Source organism: Brienomyrus brachyistius, chromosome 7 (genome assembly GCF_023856365.1).
Source record: "Brienomyrus brachyistius isolate T26 chromosome 7, BBRACH_0.4, whole genome shotgun sequence".
Taxonomy (NCBI): Eukaryota; Metazoa; Chordata; class Actinopteri; order Osteoglossiformes; family Mormyridae; genus Brienomyrus; species Brienomyrus brachyistius.
In genome coordinates this window covers 6,829,065-6,853,316 of record NC_064539.1, presented here as the reverse complement: position 1 = coordinate 6,853,316, position 24,252 = coordinate 6,829,065, and the positions used below count along the sequence as shown (strand labels likewise).

General features: G+C 47.1%; 1 protein-coding gene and 1 long non-coding RNA gene across 11 annotated transcripts in view; one reads left to right on the top strand and one right to left on the bottom strand.

The window, feature by feature from the left end:
- The window catches only part of rgs3a (regulator of G protein signaling 3a), an 88,630-nt gene extending 78,049 nt beyond the window's left edge, over window positions 1–10,581 (top strand). For 7 of the 9 annotated variants that reach the window (XM_049020494.1, XM_049020493.1, XM_049020495.1 and 4 more), the window contains 4 exons: window positions 6,064–6,165; window positions 7,206–7,267; window positions 8,400–8,566; window positions 8,736–10,581. In XM_049020494.1, coding sequence (XP_048876451.1) covers window positions 6,064–6,165; window positions 7,206–7,267; window positions 8,400–8,566; window positions 8,736–8,933 — 529 coding nt within the window. In that variant the 3' untranslated portion in view covers window positions 8,934–10,581. Of the gene's footprint in view, window positions 1–1,314; window positions 2,737–6,063; window positions 6,166–7,205; window positions 7,268–8,399; window positions 8,567–8,735 lie in introns of those variants that run through there. The other 2 variants (XM_049020502.1, XM_049020497.1) reach the window with 2 other exon arrangements.
- Window positions 10,582–13,184: 2,603 nt separating this feature from the next.
- Window positions 13,185–20,913, bottom strand: LOC125746483 (uncharacterized). 2 transcript variants are annotated; one of them, XR_007398988.1, is made up of 4 exons: window positions 20,583–20,913; window positions 19,914–20,096; window positions 16,742–16,867; window positions 13,185–13,938 (listed from the first exon to the last, which is right to left on the bottom strand). It is a non-coding gene; the product is annotated as an uncharacterized LOC125746483 (long non-coding RNA). The 2 variants fall into 2 exon arrangements; XR_007398989.1 differs by lacking the exon at window positions 16,742–16,867.
- Between the last annotated feature and the right edge of the window lie 3,339 nt (window positions 20,914–24,252).

Below are 24,252 nucleotides of genomic sequence, written 5' to 3'. Positions count from 1 at the left end.
AGGCTGTTTTTGACACAGCCCCCGCGTTAAATCAGACGCTGATTGGTATGTGCGGCACGTCCAGCGGCTTTACTCGCCAAGCACTGGGGAGCCGTAAGGCGACGCTGAGGACGCGGGTGGGATCCGGGCAGGAGACCCACGCGGACGCCAGTGTGGTCAGGTGGGGGTCTGGAGCACATGAGGAAGGTAAGGCAGAGCTAGGTGGCTGAAATGAGAGGAAGTGGAAGCCACGTTCCATGCCCCCGCACCCCCCACCATGACCAGTGGGTTAGTCCCAATCCCCCCCCCCCCATGTCTACAGGCTTAGATACTGAAATACCTCTAAGACTCAGAATTTATTCTTGAATTCCAAGGTGAAGATGTTGTCCTCACCGTGATAAGCGCTGCCTCTTCTCTCCTCTCAATGTCCTGCGTGGCCCAGAATAATCTTGTATATGTTTTTTTTTAAGCTAAACCAAACATCTCGTCCGGCATGATAAGGTGTGATATGGAGTTTCGAGTTCACAAATCTTCCTACGAGTTTCATAATGTAAATTGCCCACTATGCTGTAAAGATGCTCTAGAACATTCCAGAGCTAGATTGCATTCATTTTTTTCAAATAACTGCCTTTCGGTATACAAATACAACATAACGACAGTTTACACACCGTTAGGAGCTTGTTTACATGTGGGCAAGTTCCCTGAGGCTGGAAGACCTGTAAATCGCAGATAAACCGACACAGGAGCATGGGAGACCCCCCCCCCAGTCACTATAGTGGAATTTTTCACTTAACCATTGAGTCAGGAAGCAGCCCATTGTTCTTTGTCTTATTTGTGAAGTCCTCTTTGTGCGCAGTACGCTTTAGGCACACTACACACTACGCACTACACACTACGCACTATGCAGTATGTCGTGCACCTTTCTGCTTGATGCAGAGCTCTGTAGGTTTAATGAAAGGGGCGATTCTGGGTTTTTATGGCGGGAGGCAAAAGAGGGGCCTAATTCATACACAGGGCCTAACGTTATCATTACCCAATGATGTGTTTTGAATCCGTGAGTGACAGGGGAGGGGACATTCTGGGGGCCAATCAGCTTTCAGTTGGGGCCCGTGGCCCCGCCCCTGTTTTAAAGATAATATTTACTACCGCTGTAGCGGGATGCTAGTCTGTGGGAGAAAATGAGTGAAGTAACTGGACAGAAAAGATGGAAGATGGTAAACTAGGTACAGAGGATGGAAAGCTGAGATTCCGGGGATAGATCAGAAAGTGAGTGGAATTTTTCCTCAATGAAAACCTTTGACCACATTCCCCTGACTCAGCACGTCTTCCTGACAGGACCAGCAGCTGCTTCGGAGATCCAGATCAGCTATGTTTTGGCCATTAGCCCCCACCCCCCACCACCAGCATGATGGAAGTTCTTTGCTATTCTGAATAAAAACAAGCGGAATTACAGACCAAATCCCTCTCTAATCACCTGCTGGTGATTTGCCAAATACAGAAGCCCCTCCCCCAAAAGCAGCAAAAAATGGAGTTTAATTTTGCTCTGGCTCCAGTGAACACTGAGAAACCTCTCCTTCATTATCACAGTTAGTGTGAGACACTGTGGCCATGATCCGGAGGACACCTGGACGAATCTCTGGCTCGGCAGAGTGATCTCGCTGTTGGGCCCCTGAAAACAGCCCTAACCCTCCCCAAATACTCCAGAGACCATGTGAGGGGGTGTAGGCGCCTGGAGGAGGGGGGAGAGGGTGAGACTGTTTGGGGAGACTGTTGGAGGGCACTGAGGCGCGTCAGTAAACCACGCAGGTGGAGCAGTGGGTGGAGAGGTTAGCGCACCCTGCCCTTGAGAAGATGGGGGTGTCTGGAAACCCAACAGCACCAGCACGGACTGCTAAGCAGATAATAATCAAATGACAGGCATACAGGCTCCCAAACAGCGAGGGGAGGAAGTGAGTCAGGTGCCCCCCAGACTCGCGAAGAATCACCCCCCGGATCCTCCCCCCCGGAGTGGAAGTGGAACGGCTGGGTTCCATCATCAACTGAGTGGGGGGCTTGCAGGTGTGCTGTCTGGGCCACATACTGATAGGCAGCGGGGGAGGGGGGTGCGCTGTCAGGCCCCTACCGACTAGTGAGAATTATTACGCTGCCGACAGACAAATATTTGCACACCTGTTGCTCTTTTCTGGGCCGTGAAATTGAATAAAGTCTATGGCTTATTTTTAAGATGGCCCACCTGTTTGGAGAAACGTGAGAAATGGGTCCTGTTTCCTGCACACACACACACACGGACACGCGTACACACACACACACACGGACACGCGCACACACACGGACAGACGCACACAAGAACCCCGAGCCTTCCATGAATGTATCACAAAATAATGTCTCATGAATCATTTTCTTCTGAATGTACTTTTCTGTGTCCATTTTCAATAAACAAAAGTAGCTCTGCAATGGATAATAGTCTTTATGACAATTATTTCTATAGCTATAATCATAATAGAAAAAGCTTCATAGCGGCCTGTGAAATCTGACCACGCTGAGCCGTGACTGGAGGCTCGGGGTCCCTCCCACTGCCCGGCCCCCCTCCCCTGCTAGGCCACACCCCCGGCATATATAAGGCCGCTACGGAGCTGCACAGGGGTAGGAAGGAATGTGACAGCCGCCCACCCTTATGCGAGCTCTGTGCGCTGCTGCCCCCTCAGGCTCATTGATGCTACACACCATGGTCGACTTCTCGGAGAAGTATCTAGAAAGGTAGGATAGGGAGGCCCTCTTCCGTGCATGTGGTCAGTGGGGGGGTGGGAGTGTTTTTGCAGAGCTGAGGTTTCCGGTGCAGGAGTTGAGGTGGTGGGGGGGGGGTCATTCTTAGTGGAGAGTGATAGAGGACTTTCACACTTTTCCCTGTGGGTTTGGGAAATCTTGGTAAATAAAATGAAGGTAATTTGGGCTATAAAGAAGCCAGGTGTAGCAGAGAGGAGTTGCAGAGTCCTGTCAGAGCTGGAAGCTGCCGCTGTCACTGCGTTTTCTGCAGCAGGGGCAGGCGGCATCGCATTGAGCACGGAGTAGCATTTTGGGCTCCCCACGTCCACCGCACCTCGCCATGTCCTCGCTCCGCGCACCCTGGCTGGAGCCTCAGCGTTTGGGCACTAGGGTCGCGCACTGCAGCTACACCAGAGAGGGCTTAGCCTCCTCATGCAAGGTCAGAAGCCAGGCCGGTTCCGTGCTGGAGAAGGTGGGGGTTAGTTGGGGTCAGGGTGAGGGCCCCCAGCCCCGTCCGACCGTGTGTGGTGTAGGTTTCAACCAAGGATCCTCGATGCCAATAGATAACTTTGATGTCAAACTTAGCATTGGCTTGTTTGTCATTGCTCCCCCCCCCCCCCAGGTAGCTGGCGGGGGCTGCTGTTTTATTGTTGCATGAATCCCAGAGTTTCTCTGCGATTGAAAATGGCCGAGTTTGACGGCAGGAAACGAAAATAGAACATGGGCAGAATAGAAAAGGAGATCTGATTACGCCTGGCAGCACGAAGGGGGCCAACGGAACATTTGGAGGAGACTGAAAAGCACATGCTGCACCTCCCCCCTCCAGAAACACACAGAGCTTTCCTTCACCTTTGAGTTACATCCCCTTGTGGGTTGCAAACATCCCACAACCATGTGCTCGGAGGGATGCTGGTTCTGTACCCATCCATCCGTCATCTGCTGTTTTGTTTGTCTTGCAGGACGGACAGGTATATAGGTGGAATTCAGCTCTTTGTGTGTGTGTGTGTGTGGGGGGGGGGGGGGGGGGGCAGGTGGGTGTTAAAGGGCAGGGGGGGTTAATCTGCACCATCTACAACTGCATGGTCCGGATGCATCATGCTGCCCTCCTCGCTGACCTTCCTACACCCAGGTCAGCTAGTATAGGGGTGTGGAGTGTGTGTGTGTATGTGTGTGTCTCTGGGGGGCGGCTTCATTGTACAGCCATAGGGTGCACCTGAGAACTGGTACCAGACCTGATGTTGGCCTGGACATGAGATGGAGAGGGTCATGTATGTTGATCAGTCTGAACTTGCTGGTGAGACCCTCTCAGGGCAGTGTTGAATGCACTCGCGCGTCGCAAGAGATGCAGATTATGCAGTGTGCAGGGTCACGTGACTCCCCGAGGATAACTTCAGGGGGTGGGCCAGAACATCACAGCGGGGTCCTTTTAACTCACAAGTGACAGTGTATTTCCTGTAATTAATTTCTATTGTTATTACTTAACATACTTATTAAATCTTCCAGTCTAATTCTGGTAAGTCTTATTTTCTTTCTCGATGACTTGCCTGGAAAGTTGCCGTCTCTGCTGTCGATCGGCTTTTGGATTGGTGGTCTGTTCTCTATTCATGTACCTAACATTTGGCTCACGTTTGCCGCTGAGCTGAAATCAGAAAATAGCAGCTCTAAGGATCACAGGGATGCAGTACCGCGATAGCACCAATAAGTGGCACTGTCGAGTCGTGTTCCGAGCCCTCTCTTTTTCAGACTACGTCTGGTAGGGGGGCGAGAGAGAACGATTTCCATGCAGCCACATTCACCCACTTGAATTGAAACCAGACTCATATAATATGCTATTTTATTGTCGCCCGACAAATATTTTCCAGAGATTAAACAGGCCTCTTTTGACATGGGGGGGATACTGTGCCCTCTCGCCACCCACATCACCAAAACCTCCAAAAATAGTGATAAAATACATTCCTGCCCCCCTGCTTCTATTTTATGGCTTTTAAAAAGAGTTTTTATTTGTGAAATAATTATGCCTTTGTCAAAGTGTCTATGAATCGGTGACCTAAAAGTAGCACTTTCATAGAAAGTTTATGTTTTCCCAGACAGCTGATGCCTTTGCCTCCCTCATTCAATAAAAGTTAAAACTGGGTTTTAAGGGATTCACTCCCACATTTACCCAGTAAGCCCTTCCATGCAGAGTCATCGGGTGTAATGGAATCATCTGTGAATATCTGTAGAAATATTGATGGCTGAAACTGTATCTTGCTTCCAGCAAATATTTGAGATTCCTTGAGGGTAATTTCCGCATTTCATGCAGTGCGTATGTCATCCCTGAGACTTTCAGGGCGTGCGTCTCGCTGACACGCGTGGCGAAGGTCCATCCGTGCGATTGTGTCCGATGGCAGCTGGTTCAATCCGAGCCCGTCCTGTCGGCAAAATGAGATCTTATCTGTTGTTCCTAAGCAGGCCATGGATTTGTTTATCCAAACCAAACACTCCATTAGAATCAGGAAATACAGTATACGTGTTTTGTTTGCCATATACATGCCCTGCCGTGTTTTGACTGTAAGGCCTTAGCCACACTTCCAGGAGGGCACATTAGGAGTATATTTTATTTTTCGCCGCCTGGGCAGGCTTATCTTCCTCTGCGACGTCCTCGGCAGGCACATGCGGTTCAGGGAGTAGCGGAATTCGAGTCTCTATGGCCAGAAGCTTGAAGCGTGACAAATGAAAGCCCCTATTTTCCTCTGTGTCCCAGGGTCTCCTGGGTGCCCATGTTCCATCTCTCTGGGGAGATGTGTGGAGAGAGTGGGTTGGGGGCGAGATAGCCTTATGGGAAAGGGTACCGGGAAACCTAAGGCTCAGAGAGACCATGTGCACGATCGCGGCTGCCTGGCGCAGAGGGGGGGACTGGCACTCAGCTGCGACTCCCGCCATCATCCCGCGGGGTCGATTCCCCAGGAGGCCTGACGTGAAGGAGCGCTTCTCTCTCCTTTATTCCGCTCGACAGTCGCTGGCTGCCTCCTGTTGCAGGAGCTGCAGGGCCGAGAGCGGCGCTGCCGACAGCAGCAGACACGCCGACATTGGGTCGGCGCAACCCTGCCGCGACACAAAATGTATGTGCCAAAGGCATCCGTGCCCCGGCGCAGCACAGATAGGACCTAAGCATCTCACAAGACCATCGCCTCCATTTTTATGGCTTTATTCTTTCTGACTGCATAGTCGTGGCTCACGGCCTCCGGCGATCGGTCGACACTTTTTCGCTTCAGGGGGTCCAGCTGGTGTGTTTGTCTTTCATCTCTAATTTTTTCCCTCCCTCTCTTTTCTCGTGCTTAGGGCCAAAGATATGAAGAACCGGCTTCCGTTCCTGTGGAAGAAGAATGAGTCCCCAGGAAGCTGTCCATCTGGAAAGACGGACAAAGCCATGAAGTCAGTCAAGTGAGTGCATGCGTCCGCTTCCTGGGTGGCATGCAGCATGCGGCGGCGGTGGGAAGCTCCGGCGGCGTCAGTGACCAGTGTCGTTTCCTGCGTGCCGCAGAACAGAATGTCTGGTTTCACTCTGATTGCAGCGTAAACCATTGCATCTGTTTGAGTGTCTCACAAGGCAGAAAGCGCTTAAACGGATACAAGATGCAGCATTTCGGAGGGGAGGTCTTCTATGACTAAGTGTTGTGATGGAGGGGGGATTGTCCCCTCCACCTGTACACTGTATGATCAGTGGTGATTGGTCTTAGATTTGCGGGGATGTATGGTAGTTCACTGGGGCTTTACTAGGGTAAACATTCCCTGCCCGAGTATGTGTCTGCGGCATAGCAGAGCGTTAAGCCTAAATGTGGCAGAGCGATAAATCTCATTAGACAAGGCTTATGTGATGGTGCATTTCAGCCTGGAGAACACACCTTCTCAGAAAGACCCGATCCGAGGACATTAAAAATGCGTGAAGCTTGTGCCGATCACAGGTCACGGTCTCACACACGATTAGATGCTGTGGCAGAAATCTAAAGCGGATGAAAATGAGCAGAATGTAGAAACGGACAGGTGTAACTCGAGGAAGGATTTCTGTTTTGGCTCAGTGAGAAGTGCTGCTCTGTTCCATTGAGCCAACACATGTAGGGCAGCAGATTGAAAAAAATAGAAAAAATAGTAGGGGTGTGGCTTAGGGGTGAATGCAACGCCCATCAAACCTTACAAGACTGGCTTAGTCTCCTCCCCTCTCCCCTCCTCTCAGAGAGCAAGTATATAAGCAAGAATCCAGCGAGGGCAGTCAGACACTCTGACGCAAAAACCTGAGAGAAGTAGCGTAACAGGGAAAGAGAGAGAGAGTGAGAGAAAGACGTAGCGTAAAGGAAGTCAGAGGCACGGCAGAGCGCTGGGCATTCAGGCAGGACGGAAGGCAGAGCGCTGCTTCGAATGGGTCACACAATGAGAAACCTGGCAGAGATGGGCTTGCTGAAGAATCGTGCGGTTTTCATCTGCAGGCCTGCACCGGAGGAGGCGCTGAAATGGGGCGAGTCTCTGGACAAGCTGCTGGCCAATAAATGTGAGTTTACTAAAGCTTTTCCTATAAATCTCAATTCATGCTGATACACTTGGTTATCCTGCAATGCAGAGCTTGCTCAGAGGATATGCAGATTTTTGGACAGGAATGCTTTAAAAGCTAGGGGCATGAAATCTCTATATATGTTTATTTGTCCATCCATCCATCCATCTACTAACCCCTTATCCTGGTTGGGGTCTCTGGTTATTCTCTTAATAAATACATATTAAATGTCAGTAGGGTTGTTATGGAGATCTCCATAACACTGAGAGCGGTATATTAATTTCTTTCACCGGTTTAATTCCAGTAAGGACACTGGTGTCCGTACCCTTTTCTTGATGGTGCCGTGTCTAGCCTTTGCTATTAGCCATGCATGCCTTCTCTGGTCGTTTGACCGTTCGGCAGGCACTGACGCGTGGGTTCCGCAGTGGGTGAATAGTCCGCCTGTTCCCCGGTCCTCGGCCCCCGCGTTAATCTCACGTTTTAGCATAAGGAGAAGGAATGGGGGTGGAAGGGGGAAGGGAGGGGGATTGCTGCACCAGGTTTGCACACAAGCCTGACTGCAGACCCCCGTAGCGTTGTGATGACATCGACTACCACATGCACAGCCGCGAGTGAGGCAAATATCCCATTTCCTATACAGTCCCCCGCCCCCCGATTGTAGTCTGCCATGCCTCCCTCGCAATCATTATCTTGCAGAAGTCAGCCTTTCCTTTGTAGACCATCTTATCGGTAATCAATTTGAGGTGCAGGGGGAGATAGAAAAGTTTTGGCAGTCTAGGTTTCCCCCCACTCATGCACACACTCCGAGATCCCCGGCATCACCACATCGCCCCACTGCTTTAATCTGCCACAAGGTGCCCTTTACATGACTTATATTGCTGAAGGAGACAACCTGCATTTCCAACCACATCTAAAAGGTGTGATGCTGTCATGTATGAATGAAATGAAATGTATTCTGGGAAATTAAAAAAAAAAAAATCACATTCGATGAAGCCTTGTACAGCATTGTGATTCAATGGGCAGCTTATGCTATTTTAGCTCTTCCTTCTGCTGGGCTGTGCGACGTTACCATGGTTTCGTCATCGGTTCCCTATTAACGTCCTTTGCTCTACCCTTTCTCTGCCCTCCTCAGATGGATTGGCTGCCTTCAGAGCGTTCCTGCGCACAGAATTCAGTGAGGAGAACCTGGAATTCTGGTTAGCTTGCGAGGACTACAAGAAAATCAAGTCACAGTCCAAGATGACCTCTAAAGCCAAGAAAATCTTTGCAGAATACATCGCTATCCAGTCCTGTAAAGAGGTAAACACAAGCTTAATTTTGGTTATCAGTTGGTTTGTTTTTCAATCAAAACGCCTACCATTTAGTTTAAATGTGCCTTCCAAAAATGATAAGGCATTTTAACAACATACATGAATCCGAATCCAGAGCCTTCAATGAACCCGTTTTTCTCCTTGTGTCATGACTTCAGGTTAACCTGGACTCGTACACACGGGAGCACACCAAGGAGAACCTGCAGACCTCGTTGCGGTCATGCTTCGACCTGGCCCAGAAGAGGATTTATGGCCTCATGGAGAAAGACTCGTACCCCCGCTTCTTGCGCTCAGAACTTTACCTGGACCTTGTGAACCAAAAGAAGTCCATGTCGACGTCGTCTTCATCGTCATAGAAGAAAAAAAAACTGAGAAAATGAAGGGGACAGAGACTCAGAGAAAAAAATGCAGGGGATTGAGTTCATTTAGCGTTTAGTTTTATTTCTCCATCCCGTCTACTACGACTCGAGAAGTTCGAGTTGGCTTTCGGAGAAGGAATGCCACAATGTTTACACAAAGCGCAACAGAGAGCAGCCCCGTCCCGGCAGGCGTGCGGGGGCTGGGGTGTGGAGAGACTAATCCGGCCGGCTGGCCCGGGGTTCAGGGGGTCAGGCCTCCGCCATCACTGTTAGTGGTTTTTTTAAGTTCCCCCAAGTGCTGGAGGATGGACTAACAGGTCCCAGAGACATGGACTGCATTACTGCTCCTTTTTCCCCCAGCTGCCGCCCCCCCCCTCGTTCATTCTCGTGGATCCTGCAAAATGTTGTTGGTACGACAAAGGGGTGCATCCCCCCCCCCCCCCCGCCACACACACACACACATTTCAGAGCGATGCCCTCACCCCAGTGGTCGGCACGGCCTTTGGATTTTTTCGTCAGCCTGTTTTATTTACCTCTCTTCTTTTTATTTGCTATCAAAGTTTTCCTTCGATTCCCTCCACCTTTGCCATTCCTTTTTTGAGGGGGGGATCGTTCTCCCTGCATTCGTCCAAAGAATAAGGCGAAAAAAGCAAGCGCTGGCAGTCTGATACAACGGAGGGAGAAACCCACCCCCCTTCACCCCCCCCCCCAAACATCTTAGAAGGACCTGCTGCCCATCTCCAAAGACTGTAAAATGCTTTATTTGAGTTCTGTAGAGCCAATAACCGACTCATTGTAGCTACTCCTTGACTGGATGAGACAATATTCTCAGGACATCAAAGCACTCAACTATGAAGTTTGTTTTTTTCGTTTTCTTTCATACATTAGAAACGTTTGCTTTTTTTTTTAATCACTTCTGGGTTATAAGCCTTCACTCCACTCATATGCAGAGCAGAACAGTCGGTTGCTCTATTTATGAGAAAAAGGCGCTTTATCTGTACAGAGGTATTTATTTAGAGACGTTATTGCAGAATTCTTAACACGTTGCACTTGGCCGAAACCCACCCCCTCCCCCCCCCAATCATTACCCAGCCGTAACCACATCCACTGCTGTCTGGATTTAAAGTGCAATATGTTTGTTTTTCTTTGGATAAGTTTCCGTTGTTTTCTTTTTATTTTTTTATTATGAAATGGACGACGGATTAAACTCTGTGTTACTTTTTGTTTGTAAGAATTGTTACAGATTCTGCTGGTCGACTAACTCGTTTAAATTAAGAGAGAACGTGAAGAAGGCAAGCTTGGATTCCCTGGCAGCAGGCAGCCGGGGTTCGATGTAAATATCATTCTTAAAAAAAATGAGAGAGACAAAATGAAAAAAAAAAAAACACAAAGGTTGCGTTAATGTAACATGAGAATATGGTTGTACCTATGTAAATACGAGAGAAAAAACTATTAAAGAATGTGTATTGTTACAAATGAGGAGGTAAGGTTTTGCTCTTCCTGGGCATACGCTGCTTGTAAGGAGTTTTATTAAATGTATTTTATCATTTTCACTGTTTACAGACCAGTGCATCTCCTACAAAATCGCAAGCGACATGGTGTCATCAGTGATGGAAAATAAAGGAAGCAGCTTATATTAAAGTGAGCCTGTGGTTTTGTGTTTTGTTTACGGTGGATGCCGTCCTCGATCGACAAGTCCAACTTGTTCAATTGTGCTTTCGGAACAATTTGGACCAGAAGATACACCTATACAGCTTCCGTAACTTTATCCAGCCTGATAAGAACATAAGAACATAAGAACATAAGAACTATACAAACGAGAGGAGGCCATTCGGCCCATCAAGCTCGCTTGGGGAGAACTAAACTAATAGCTCAGAGTCGTTAAAATCTTATCTAGCTCTGATTTAAAGGAACCCAAGGATTCAGCTTGCACTACATTATCAGGAAGGCTATTCCATACTCTGACTACACGCTGCGTAAAGAAGTGCTTCCTTAAATCCAGCTTGAAATGTTCTCCCGCTAATTTCCACCTATGGCCACGAGTTCGTGTATTTAAACTAATGCTGAAGTAACTATTTGGTTGAACAGCATCCAAACCTGTTAGAATCTTATATACCTGGATCATGTCCCCCCTCAATCTCCTTTGCTTGAGACTGAACAGATTTAGCTCAAGTAACCGTTCCTCGTATGACATTCCTCTAAGACCAGGAATCATTTTTGTGGCCCTACGCTGCACCTTTTCTAAGGCCACAATGTCCTTTTTAAGATATGGTGACCAAACCTGCACACAATATTCTAGGTGAGGTCTCACCAAGGAATTGTATAATCTTAGCATTACCTCCCTTGACTTAAACTCCACACACCTGGAGATATACCCCAACATCCTATTGCTCCGATAGCTATCCTTGGGCACAAGGCTGGGGGACATCCTAGCTGGATGAATGCATTAATGCAGTAAAGTCCAGATCTTAATGAAGTCCTACAGTTTGCACATTCTAAATCAAATAATCTCCATGTTCTATTTATTTTGAAATAATATACGTACAGTCATGATAAAACATGGTTTGATTGATGAGCTGTCTCAAAGCATGTTCTTGCTATTCTACAGCTGACCGTAGTGTCTTTGTTAGAAGATAAGGAGGGTGGGCTGGTGTCTTCAAGGCTGGGGGCCAGTGATGATTTGATGTTGGAGTTTGGGGCCCCACTAAGGTTATACCCCTATAATATGCGATCATCCTGTACAATACAGGAAGTTGTCGTTTATTTTCCAAAATGGGATAATTCCGTATTATAAGGGATGGGTGGCAACCCTAAGGCCCACAGTATGGGGAGGGTGCAAGATTTGAGAAGACTGGGGGGTGACGGTGTGCAGGTGGTGTAGGTTGACTGTTGGCAGTTGAAGACTGTTGCAGATAAAAACACTTAATCTCTGTCACCAGTCACCATCTGTGTCCTTTCACAGAAAAACTAATCTCTCCCAAAAACTAATGAACAAAATTATTTCCTTCCGTGTTTTTCGCCCTTCTGCTCCATTACTCTCATCGTTGTTGTTCTTTCTCTTTTGCCCAAAAAATGGGGGCAGAGAAGTGGAAGAGTTTTCCTTACGACCCACAACCACGTCGCCTCAACCCAAGTGTGAGTGCCATTGGTCACTTGTGCATAGGCGTGAGTGCCATTGGTCACTTGTGCATTGGTGTGAGTGCCATTGGTCACTTGTGCATAGGCGTGAGTGCCATTGGTCACTTGTGCATAGGCGTGAGTGCCATTGGTCACTTGTGCATTGGCGTGAGTGCCATTGGTCACTTGTGCATTGGCGTGAGTGCCATTGGTCACTTGTGCATAGTTGCATAACGATGACCTCGATGACATGGGCGTCCATTAGCCGTCTCTCCGTCTTACAATCATTTTTCAATCCTCTTTAATCATTGATTTCTAGCTGCTCCTTTCGAATTAAATTTTAATTGGGTTTTATTTTTATGAGCTTGTTAGGCTGCACTTGGAAACTTTCCTCGCAGATGCGACAGGGATGATGAAACCGTGACCCTTTTCCTCGAAACCGGTCCGAAGTGCGCCACTCCAAACGGCCTCCTGGAACACGTGAACATAATTAGCACAAAGTTTAAAAACACATAAATTCCACTGGATTATGCGGCTCGCTGTTGGTGAAATTTGTACATTAATACAATGTGAAAATGTAGCCGTATTCTGGAAATGCAAAAACTCCCTAATTTAGCTACGTAAAAAGAATAACAAAACCGTTAGCTAAATGCTCTTTTGAGGGAGGGTTATTTTGATAAATACCACTTAATTGCAAATTCCTTCACACACAAAGTTTTCACACTTTCCCTCATGAAGGATAGTCAGCTGAGGGTCATGCATGCGAGCAGGCGGGGTGGGTGTTGATGGCGTGGCAGTGGGGGGCAGGGGGGTGTCGAAACCAGTCATCCCTCGTCAATTAACCCGACACTTATCTTGCACTCTCACTGCTGATGCTGTCACTGGGTTTCCCTCTTTGGTCAGCGGCAGGCTCAAGCGACATCAGTTTCGGGTGGCGGGGGCAGAGAAGTTGGAGGGGTTTCCAGAGTGGAAGTAGTGTGGGTGGAGCAGGGGTGGGATACCAAGTGAGAGAGTGATCATGATCGGCATGGCAACAAGGTGCCGGGGGAAGGGAGATCAGAGGCAGATGACCTTTCAAAAAAACCTACCTGCCCCAAAGTAACCCTTTCTGTCCCCACCTGCCCCCACCACTCAGGATCCTCAGAGAACGTCCAGGATTTTTACCTCTGGTCCTCGAAATTCCTGTTTATAGCATCTTACTGCCTCCCAATGGAAACCAACATAAGAAAAGATACAAGGGCCTAAACTCTTAAATCACACCCCCAACTATCACACACTTTGAAGGCACCTTACTTAATAGATATTTATCATGCACTTTGTTTTATCCTTTCATCTATTAAAGTTTATTTAACAACACAGTAAAATCCTGACTGCATCTTCCATACTACTGTCATAGGCTTTCCTGTTGTTTTTCAACCTTGACCAAGAGGGTTACAAGTTTTGGTCAGCTAGCTGGTGCGAGGTTCTCAATTCCGGAGAAGTCTGCACACACATGCACATGCTCACCCATTTACATACATGTAACAGTTTTATCTTGTAAAGTTTGCCGACTGCCCGTCCACGTTTGATATAGTTAATTTTAGGTTCATAATAGATAATAGATTTGGCGTAAGATTTTTTTGCGAGAGCACGAGAGTGAGAAAGATGCATGAAAGTTGGCAGCCCTGAACCAAGGGAACTGTGTAAGAATTCCATTGCACTTCTGTACATGTTCAAATGGCAAATAAAACTTATTCTGCATTCGGTAAACTCTGCCGTTTTTCAGCCCAGCTTGTCCGCCTCTTCTTCACTGGCATTATTGTGTGGCTCCATCAGTCTGTCACCAGCTGGTCCTTGCATCCTCCTCTCTTCTGCAGATTCTGTTTCTCTTCTGCTGGCCAGGTTTCTACAGTAACACAGGCGGGAAAAATGAGAGGCATCCTCCCTGTCCGGGCACTAATCTCCCCTCTACCTCAAACGGGCACTTAGCGGTCGGCGTGTTTACCAACCCCAGCGACATACGTATAAGGAGTGCCAAGCCGTTGGTATGGCAGTTCTGCAGGTTTACTGCAAATAACCCCCCTCCGCCCCCCCGCACTTTAATCCCGCTACCGAGAAACCTCATTCCAAGAAAGTGGTCGTCTCTTAAATGAGATGAGCTTTATGGGATAGACAGAGATCTGCACATTTAACAGACACAAACAGTGAACATGTGTCTTCCACTTATATAATATCTACCATTACTCAGCATTTTCTATGCATAATATATAGTCATATGTTGATACACAGTAAGCATAGATGCATGGATGTTTTAAATTCATCCACGCATTGCATGCAATGGTTGTCCTGGAGCCGAACCAGGAAGCAGGGGGCACACTGGTGAAAACGCCATGAATGGGATGCCAATCCATCACAGGGCATGAGTATGTACACAGCCATACACTATGAGCAATTCAGGGTTAATAATCCACCTCCAGTACCCTGAACCGGAGCTCGCTTGCTCATCCTAGCAGATTCAAGCTGCCCTCCACTCAGCGAAATGAACTGAACGGGAAAGTGCCAGTCCAAGTGGGGGACCCTAGGTGACATGTCATCAGGGGGACCAGAATTCCTACCTATGCATCTGCCTGTAGGTAACAAGAAGCGCATGAAAACTCAACACACATGGTTCCAAGGGTCTGTTCTGAGTTCAGGGCTTCCTGAAATAGCTTACAAGTGCAATCAGGTCTTATGGATTATTGGAGCAACAAGGATGCAGGTAACAGATCTGACAGTGCTGCAGGAGACACTGGGGAAAGTTTTCTTGGATATTCAGCGATGGCTAAGGCTACAAAAAAGTTCATAGCTGGCATTAGGCCTATCCTGAAAATCCACATGCATTCATTTGTACTTTATTTTTTGTAAAGCAGCATTTCAAGCTATTTAATTTTGGCTTACTGTCAGCAGTGAGCTGTTTTTTCTGTTTCAAGTGGCTTCTGTAAATTGGAATGACTCCCAACTCCTTTCAAAGGGTCACTCCTACATTTGCACTGTCTCAGCTAGGGGCTTATTTCAGTCCTCCTCTGTGATGATCATATTGAGGTCCTTGTCGTGAGTTCTAAAAGCGATGAGTTTAACTGCATTTAAAGTTTAGAAAGTCAAGAACTCAACCTGGCTTCTATGAGACAGGAATCTTGGCAACAGGGAAAGAAAATCATTTGTGGCCTTTTATGTCAGTATATCTATGGCATATGACTGTAAATAAGGAATCTTGAAACTGTAATTGATCTCAAAGTGTATTAGGAAAGAGTGATGACCTGAGCAGAACCAGGAAGACAGCTAGTAGAGTAGCTAACAGCTTACAGTAATGCAGTGAATTTTGAGAAATTTGGGAATTTGTCTCCCTCAGAGATTTACCGAAAGTTCCCTACCAAGGATTAAATAGATCTGCTTATGAATCCAGCTCTTAAAGCTTGAGTGACTCAACACTGGCAGGAATGGCAAAGAAACCAGATCAAAATTGCATGGTTCGTTTATACCTATGTGGCACAAACCGCAGAGTTGACATCCATTAACATGCTCCTGCGCCCACATTCTTCCATCTACCAGTGATGGACGATCATTGTCTGTCAAATGATGGCAGCGAGGGACCCGGCAGAGCAGTGGTGAGGGGAAGGTATCATAGAGGATGTACCACAAAAGTGGGCCAAAGCAACGTCCAAGGGACAGCTAGAAAACAGAGCAGATCAGCATCCTACAGGATAGGAACTGAAATAATGGTAGTTTAGCGATCACTAGGAATTGAGCCAATGTTTGGAAATTCCAGAAATTCTTCTGGGAGTGCCGCCCCAGAGTGTAAGACGGTTCAAGAAATGGGGCACATCACGCCAGCTTCACGAGGGCGCGACATATTCCGAGGAAACACAAGCCGTATCGGAGCCGGCGCCTTCTCCAGGCCGTGGCCTGGCAGCAGGAGGAGGAATAGCAGCCCGGCCAAGTTTCAGTTCCCGAGTCCCGGTCTGTTGCTGCGCGTGGCTACTCCTCAAAAGTATGTTTAAAGAAAGCCCACCTGGCACTGTTTCCATGAGGCCACGCTGAGCACGAGGGTGTGAAGTCAGGGCAGGGGGAGGTTGAATGCGTGGGAGAGACATTATGGGTTTCACAGAGAAGCTGACTGCTAAATGAGTCACGCGGATGTTCTGTCACCGCTCGCCGATAAGCCTACTTCCCGTTTGGGGAACGCTGCAGTTCTACTGCCTCAGATAAGCACGACAGGGAGGCTACAGAACCCTCGGCGATCAGGACGCCCCATTTCCGCCAATTTGTCTGCTATGACTGGCCATACTTCCTCGAGCTTAACGGCATCAAGTGATGGGCCCAAATTCACATGGGTATCCTCTTGCCGGGGCGGAGGGCTTCCTGTCTGATGTGAAACCAAGCTTCCTCCTCTCAGATCTATGCTCTAGCACGCGGCCGACTTGGCAAACAAACCGCAAATGGCAGGCCTTAAAGACGCAAGAGATGAGCCTTCAAAGCCTATGGCATGTGGGATTACCATGCTCTGTTAATTACCAGCTGGTTTAATTCACTTCCCATTAGTCACTTTTGGTTCCCTGCAGGGTAAACCAGTTAGCGTTTAATGGCTCACAGTGATTCCAACCAGTGTGACCATGGACGTCCAATGTTAATGCTTCTCATCCCTGTGGGGTAAAGTCTTCAGTAATTATAACCTGGGTCTTAAGTGCCTGGTCCTCGGAGCTGGAGGGACGACTTGGCGGGAGTTCGATCGTTGGCTCTGTAGGCCCCAATTAGGGACCGTGGAACAATTCCAGACATTTCTTATTGCAGAGATGCCCCTGGAGACACAAAGAAAATGGAGGGGCAGATGGGTGTACAAATGTTTTAGCATAGGGGCCTCGGAGCAGGACAGTGGGCATAACCGTGAGACACAAAGACGGGAAGGAGGGAACAGGGAACTTATTTGGGGAAATGATTATAACAAAAGTAGAGGGGAGGACTGAAAATAAAAGAAAGACGTTTTGATACAATTACAGGGAGGGGAATAGATGCCAAAAAACAGAAGCCGGGTCATGAATGGATCAGAGCATGCAGGGGCGCAAAGGGTGGGGAGGGGCTGCAGGGGGCACTGGTCCCCATCACTCACAGGTTCAAAACATATCATTTGTATGATAAGGTTGCCCCCCCCCCTTAGAATTGCCCCTGCAGCTGTGTATATTTGAAGGGGAAAGAAAAGAAGCCATAATCATATGTAAGGACTTGCAACAAGAAGCGTGTAACCTTAGTGTGGGGGCTTGTTACGTGACGTCATCCCACCCAGGATTCGTTTGCGGAATCACGCTGCCGTAAAAGTCTGACTCTGCTACAATGACGATGGGAAAATGCCTTTTTTGATGATTGGTGTTAATTATTTTTTTACAGATGCTTACGTAATCCTCGACATGCGAGAGCAGCAATCCATATCACCGTGATAAGCCTGACCTGTCCACTTCCTTAGTAACACAGCTGACTCACCGCAGCATCGCAGCACACAGGCACATGCTTCCAGTGAGCGGGCGACAGGAACGAGATCCGCCATGGGTGTGGCGTGATAGTATCGCCGTGGCAACGGACGAATGAGAATGACGGGCTATGGCACAACATCCCATGATGCAGGGAGGCTTCACAGGAAACTGGGATAGGAGCCTTGTGTGCTGTGTCTTCAGCACAGCTGCTGCGCATGATTGAGTTCATGTGCGCCGATCGAGTTCAGATCTCGTTCAGCATTCCAAAAGACAGCACATATAGTAAACTGGGGGCTCAGGTAGAAAAAGAAGAAAAAGAAATAAAAATGTAGCAGGTAACTATAGAGACTACATTCAAGAAAACGGAACCAGCTTCGATGTTTTGTTTGTTACAAAACGATTAATTTGTTGTTCAAATCATGCCTCTTAACTTCAGGGATTGACGCCAAGCCAGTCTCCTCACTTATGAATTTCAGGCCCATCTCAGCAGTTTTTCCTGGAAAAATCACATGTGTTTGGAAACAAAAATATAGATGAATAAGATTAACATACCCCCCACCCCCCGCAGTGTGTAGGGCTTCTGGGCCTTGCTTCTGTTATGAGTAAACAGACTATCTAACCAACGTAAGACCACATGGAGGAGCTTTCCTAGGAAATGGTGGACCTAGCGAAAAGCTAAGGGCTTGAAAAGACTTAAAGGAGAGGGAGCAGCCCTTTAACCTACTGGTATACCTCCTCCCACAACCTGGAATTCAGACACAGAGAATGATATGCTAGTTGCCCTATAAGAAAACATTGAACAGCTCACATGTAGATGTATACAAAGGGGATTGTCCTGTGCACTGAAAAAGCACAGAAAAGTGAGGAATTTGTATGTTTAGCTTGATATAGACGTAGGAGCAGGAGAGTGGTAATCAGCCGACCTGCTGGTGATTATATCAGTGGTGCCTTAATGGCCGTGTGTTGCTGATAAACACAGTGCTTAGGTATGCAATCCAGCCCCCCATCAACTCTCTCACAACTTTTTAATGGAGCAGGACCCTTTGGAAAACTTTCCATGGAAAGGGAACGATTTGCAAACACGATATAAATAAGTAAAACAGTGCATTTCGCAGTAACGGTCTGCATGTGATCCAATAATATGTGGTGAATGCCATGTCACCTTTTGATGACTGATAAGACCCTCTGTATTGGAGGCTCCTTGCAAGCAAGCGGGAAATTTCTGGAACGTTGGATGAAGCGGACTGCATCGCGCAATATCCATGCAACCCATTCTGCTGAGTCTCCGCTTCGCGCTGCATTTCTCGATGCATGACAGAGCCCGATATTTTGCCTGGCTGGGCTGTGAGTGAAATGTCAACACAGCAAAAACGAATCAAATGACAGTGGTGGTAAAAATGCTGTCTGCGGCAGTGCCAAGCTGCAATATTAGTAGTGAAGGACCAAAATTGCATGAGAAGAAAAAAAATTGCACAAAATAAAGTTAGGGTAATGTTTGTTATTGTAGGAACGCCAGCTAGGAAAAATATCGATGCAAGCTTATGTTTCATGCCAGGAGAAAAATTAAACAATCACATGTGGCCAGATTCAATAAGGACAAATCACATTTCTCAAGTCTATTTATGGACTGTAGTTGAGTTGATTTATTAATTTCCTGGCATTTTATCCTGTGTCTGACGGGAAAAACGCCCAGGCCAGAAAGCACTCAAGGGAATCCGAGTGTGGTTACTGAGCACCAGAAGGATTTCTGAGAAAACAATGGGCTTGTTGGTCTTGCTAGCCCTCCATTGTCACGCTGGGATTTCCCCCATTTTCTGTGGTCTGCTCGAGCTCGGATCACAGTTCCTTCTCATTGAGAGTCTCTGTGCGTGATGGATAAGGGGTTGAGCCATTGTCAGCTTTGAATGAAATGGGAGGAAATCATGAAGACAGATGGAGAAATACAGGATTTCTTCAAAATGAGAGGCATCGGTGTTTTGGGAAGGCAAGGAGAGTGTTTCTAGGGACAGTGGTTTGTGGAGCCCTAGATAATGTGTGAGAAGTTTCAGGTGGTGTTCTGCTGGCAGCTTGGGCGTACTGGGGGGGGGGGGGGGGGGGGTCATTGACCATGGGGGAAGCCCCTGAATTAGCAGCTCAAAGCCGACACAAGGACATAAAACAGATGGTATAAATAGTGACTGCCTAGTGGTATCTCCTCTGTGATGAGTCAGTTCACAACTGGCTTTTGAAAAATCCACTCACACTGGGAATACCAAGGTCCAGAGAGGCTTCCTATCCCTCCTGGTTATTTCTCATGTATCACTATTCATAATGTATATTATTTGTTTTAAGATTTAGGATTGATACACAGCCCTCTCTCAGACTAATGACTAATACTCACATCTGCAGAAGCGGCAGTGATCAGGAGGTCATATTCAATGATACGTATCTTCTCCAAAGGGCTGATACACTTCACCATTCACCTTCAGATTACCTATTCATGCCATTCGGTTTAATAGAGGCCCCAGTGCAATCGGACCCGTTTCATTGTCTCTCAGACAAGACAAGATCGGGGACATGGGACCTAGAAAACAAGACCAAGAACATCAACGAGGGGCCGGGAACCGGACGGACAAACAAAACAAGCACAGGAGCAACAGGCTAGACAACCACTGACAGACCACAGGGAAGGCAAACAGGCACAGGGGCACTAGGAAAGGAAAGGAGTCGTTTCTAATAAGACTCACTGAACCGCCATTCAGTTGGCGAAAGATGCTCTGGTGGCTCCTTGCAAGTGACTCACCACCCTGCCTCATGCACCGCGTGTCTATTTAAGTCCAGATCGTGCCCAATAAGAGGGTGGGAAAGATATTTATAAGTGAATAAATAAATAGATAAGCAGAATAAGGAGCCTATTCATCGTGCTAAAGGGTATCGGTGTCGAATACAAGTTGGACACCCCCTCGCACCCCCTAACCTGGCCTTCATCCATCCCGCCGGCCACAATGAATATCCATTAGTCCTCTTGGAGATGTTTTCTCTCGGCAGGTAGCTCAGTCGTGGAATATACCTCTGTCCCCTCTCAGAATTCAGTTGTTTTCCTAGGGGAGAAGAATCGTCCTCTTGCATCCGTTCCATCCGTTAACGTGTGCGCGAGCATTTTTTCCCATTTACATAGACGGAAAAATGATCCTTTAGCTTCAGTAAAACCCAGAGGTGGAAGGGAGTAGAAACGAAAACACTTTTCCCTGGCAAGAGGTTCATTAAGGTATGTTTATCTCGAATACATTAGGAGCCAGCTGGATTGGTCCGTTGGTCAGGACCTACGATTCCATCTGGTCCCTGGAGCAATAGATTCGAGCTCAGAATAATCTTGGCCAGCAACTCCCTCTCACCAATAAAAGTCCACATTCCTCACGGAGCCTGGAAAACCCACAGAGGACGCGTGAGGTCTGAAAATGAAACGAGAGGGAACCTTCCAACATGTAAATGCGACGGATGGACCACGTATTTAGCTGCACGGCTGCTGATTGCGATCACTGCAGAGGTGGTTCACGTCTCCAGCTGGCTGAAAGGGAGCACAGCAGGCCGTTGGCAACCACGCGTTTTCTCACGGTACCAAATTTCTACCCTCTGTAGCCTATAACTTCAGGCAGAACACCTATATATGGTAATGCCTGTTAGTCACCATAGCAACCGTAAACATTTTTTCGTACTGTAATAAAAATACCTTGGCAAACAGGTCCAGCGTCTGTCCATAGGTATCTCACGGCAGCACTTGTCACATTTCCCACTTTAGCATCTTTTCCAGCTGTAACGCTATATCAGCATTACGTAACTCAGGCTTTCCAGAAACGTCAGGCAGCTAAAATTATTTTGATTGGTGCTGAAAATAGCAAAGTGACCTCAGCACATGGATAGGCATAAATATGGCAAATTCGCCTCCTTCCAGCATTGCATGTCCAAAAATAAATACATAAATAAATAAACACGTCTCCTCCAAATTCCCTACCCCCTGCCAGATTAAAAGGACGGTCCAAGAAAGAGATTAAATATGGCTGTCGTTACTGACGATCATCAATCTTACATCTGTATATCTTATGTGTCAGAGAATGGAAAGTGAACTCTTCTTATCTGATACTCTACACACTCTGCAATGAGTTTCCAGACCACACCAGGGCCAATGCACCTGTTTCCTTTGGTAGAACTAGTGCAGCAGTCATCCTCTTAAATGTTAAAACAGCAGCACATTAGACCAGGGATTTGTGTTTATGTGACACATTACAATAACTATGTCAGACAATAAAAGACAGTACAAAGAACAATGAAGCTTACTCAAAGCAGTTCCTGCAATTTAATGCGGCTTCTTTTTATTCAGCTCATGCAAATAATGCATGATGCAAGCCCGTAGACAAAGTTCTCATGCGTAAAGGTTGTTTTGAGAATTCATTGAAGTTTCTAGCTATTTTGAATGAGTTAAACCCACTCTTAGTGCCTGCCCAGTAACAAAACCAGTAAGAAATTCCAGTAAAAGAACAAAATGTGTGACATTAATTATTAGGTAAACACTTAACAGCCAGATTTTAAAAGCTGTTAAATGGTAGTTAAAAAGTAGTTCAATGATCTAGTTAAATGAAATCACTGTTTGTTTTTCTTGCTGTTTTACTGTGTATGTAACTCAAAAACCTCCTTTTGGAAAGTTGAGCTAAACGGTTGATTCTTGCATCAAATTGTTCTTGGTTGGATTAAGCGTGGATGCAGACTGCAGCTGTGGCTGCCTCTCGACTTGCCGGTTGACTCCCGTCGTCCTTCATTCCTGGCACGGACCGTGCCGATGGGTGATCAGGAGCTCATCTCAGAAGGAATCCAGCGCTAAGGAACGTGGGGGCCATCCTTCACGAAGGCCTGAGATGCCACACTCGCCTTCCTGCTCCACACAAGACCATTACAGCAAAGGGACAGGAAAGAGTTGGAAAAGCCTGTAACCCATGTGGGAATTTCTGGCTGGGAACTCCTGGCTCAATATTAACCAGGCACTGGCTGCCAAAGGCTGCCACCCCCATGACAAAAAGATCAGATCGTTTCTACACATCTCAGTCAGTAACAATATTTATTTATTCATTTCGGTGGTATTTCCTGGCTCATTCTTAACTTGTAATATTTCTATAGTACTATTCTGTCATAACCATGTGCAGGCCGAGTGAGCAGGGAGCGGGGAAATCAGGATCGGGCACATGGAAATCCAAAAACAGGTTTTTACAGGCAGAACAGAACACACAGTAAAACAAACTCAATGACTGGACTGGGGAAACAGACTTGAACGCGGATTAAATACACAGGACTACTCAAACTGACAGAAAACAGCTGGTCACAGTCGGGGTAGCACACGTAGTTAATGAGGGGGCGGGGGGGTGTGGCACACACAAGGTCATGACATATTCCATAAATGTGAATTTGTAATTAGTGATTAATAATAAAATGAACGTAAATGAGGCAAATTAAAATTGTATACATAAATGATTGAGATTACCGTAATTCAAATAACGAGGCATGACTTTTCCTCCATAGCATTGTTAACTTAGCATTCCTCCAATTAGCATTTTCTTTCCAGAACCATTTAACCAATCACAGTGTGTCTGCAACCTATTCTGGGAAGTAGGGCTGGCTGAGGCTTGAGTAGGATGCCAGTCCACCATGGGATACTTTGGATCATGGGGAAAACCCTAAAAATGTTAGGAGACCACGCAAAAAGGGCAGGGTAGGAGTCAACAGCGACTCCTGTGGATGTGTAAGGCTACAGCCCTCGGCAGCGCACTACCCTTGTTCCCAGTTGTCCAGGCTGAAGGGAACCCTATCATTTGCTGGCTGTCCCAGCTTCTACTGGCTTCATATCTTTTAGCATCTGGATGAACTAAATCCAAAGGGAGCCAAACATTAGCATTTTACCTCAGCACTTGTTCAGGTTGTCAGTCCACCACCAGAGAGTGGCCTGCTGTCCTGCTTTCGCACCTGATTTACAAATCACTCCCGTAGCAGTAGTTACTCAGTTGGTCCCAGGCTCCCCCAGTAAAGCTTCGTCTGAAACTAGTCACTGGCACCTTAATTAAATTGCAGTCCTGTAAATTGTCACTCGGCCCACACTGAAATGTACAAACAGCTGTCAGGTCCATGGCGCCTGAGACTGTATTGGAAAATATTGTTTGGGTAGCAACACAGCAACACACCCCGATGATCGATAAAGGGTGCTGTATGCTTTAATGATGCCAGTCTTGGCATGAGATTGTTTATTATAGCTGTGGCATGACTATAAACAAAGATCTTATTTCCCGAATATGTTGCAACACTCCACATGATATGCAGGGGCTGATTTTCTGATGCGGCCGTCCGCAGTCCATCATAAAGCGTGTTTTCGGCTGTTTTGTAACCATGGAGATGACAGTGTGGTTGGCAGCACCACACAACAATAAAGCCATGCGTTTTTGTCACTGCCCTCCACACTGCATTAAACTGGTTTATTTTCGTTGCAAATTTGAAAAGAAATAAAGAAGAAAGGCAAGATCTAGAGTCTCGATCAGCAATGCCTGGCAAAACGGTCTCTGGTCAGGCAGTGGTTTTATCAGTCTGATTAGTAGTTGTGCAAAAATAAACGAATAAACATCCCCCCCTCAGCTGGCTTTTTTTTTGGACACAGTGGACCTTGGCTTTATGTTGCTGATGGAATTTGGCCCCCAGGGGAAAAA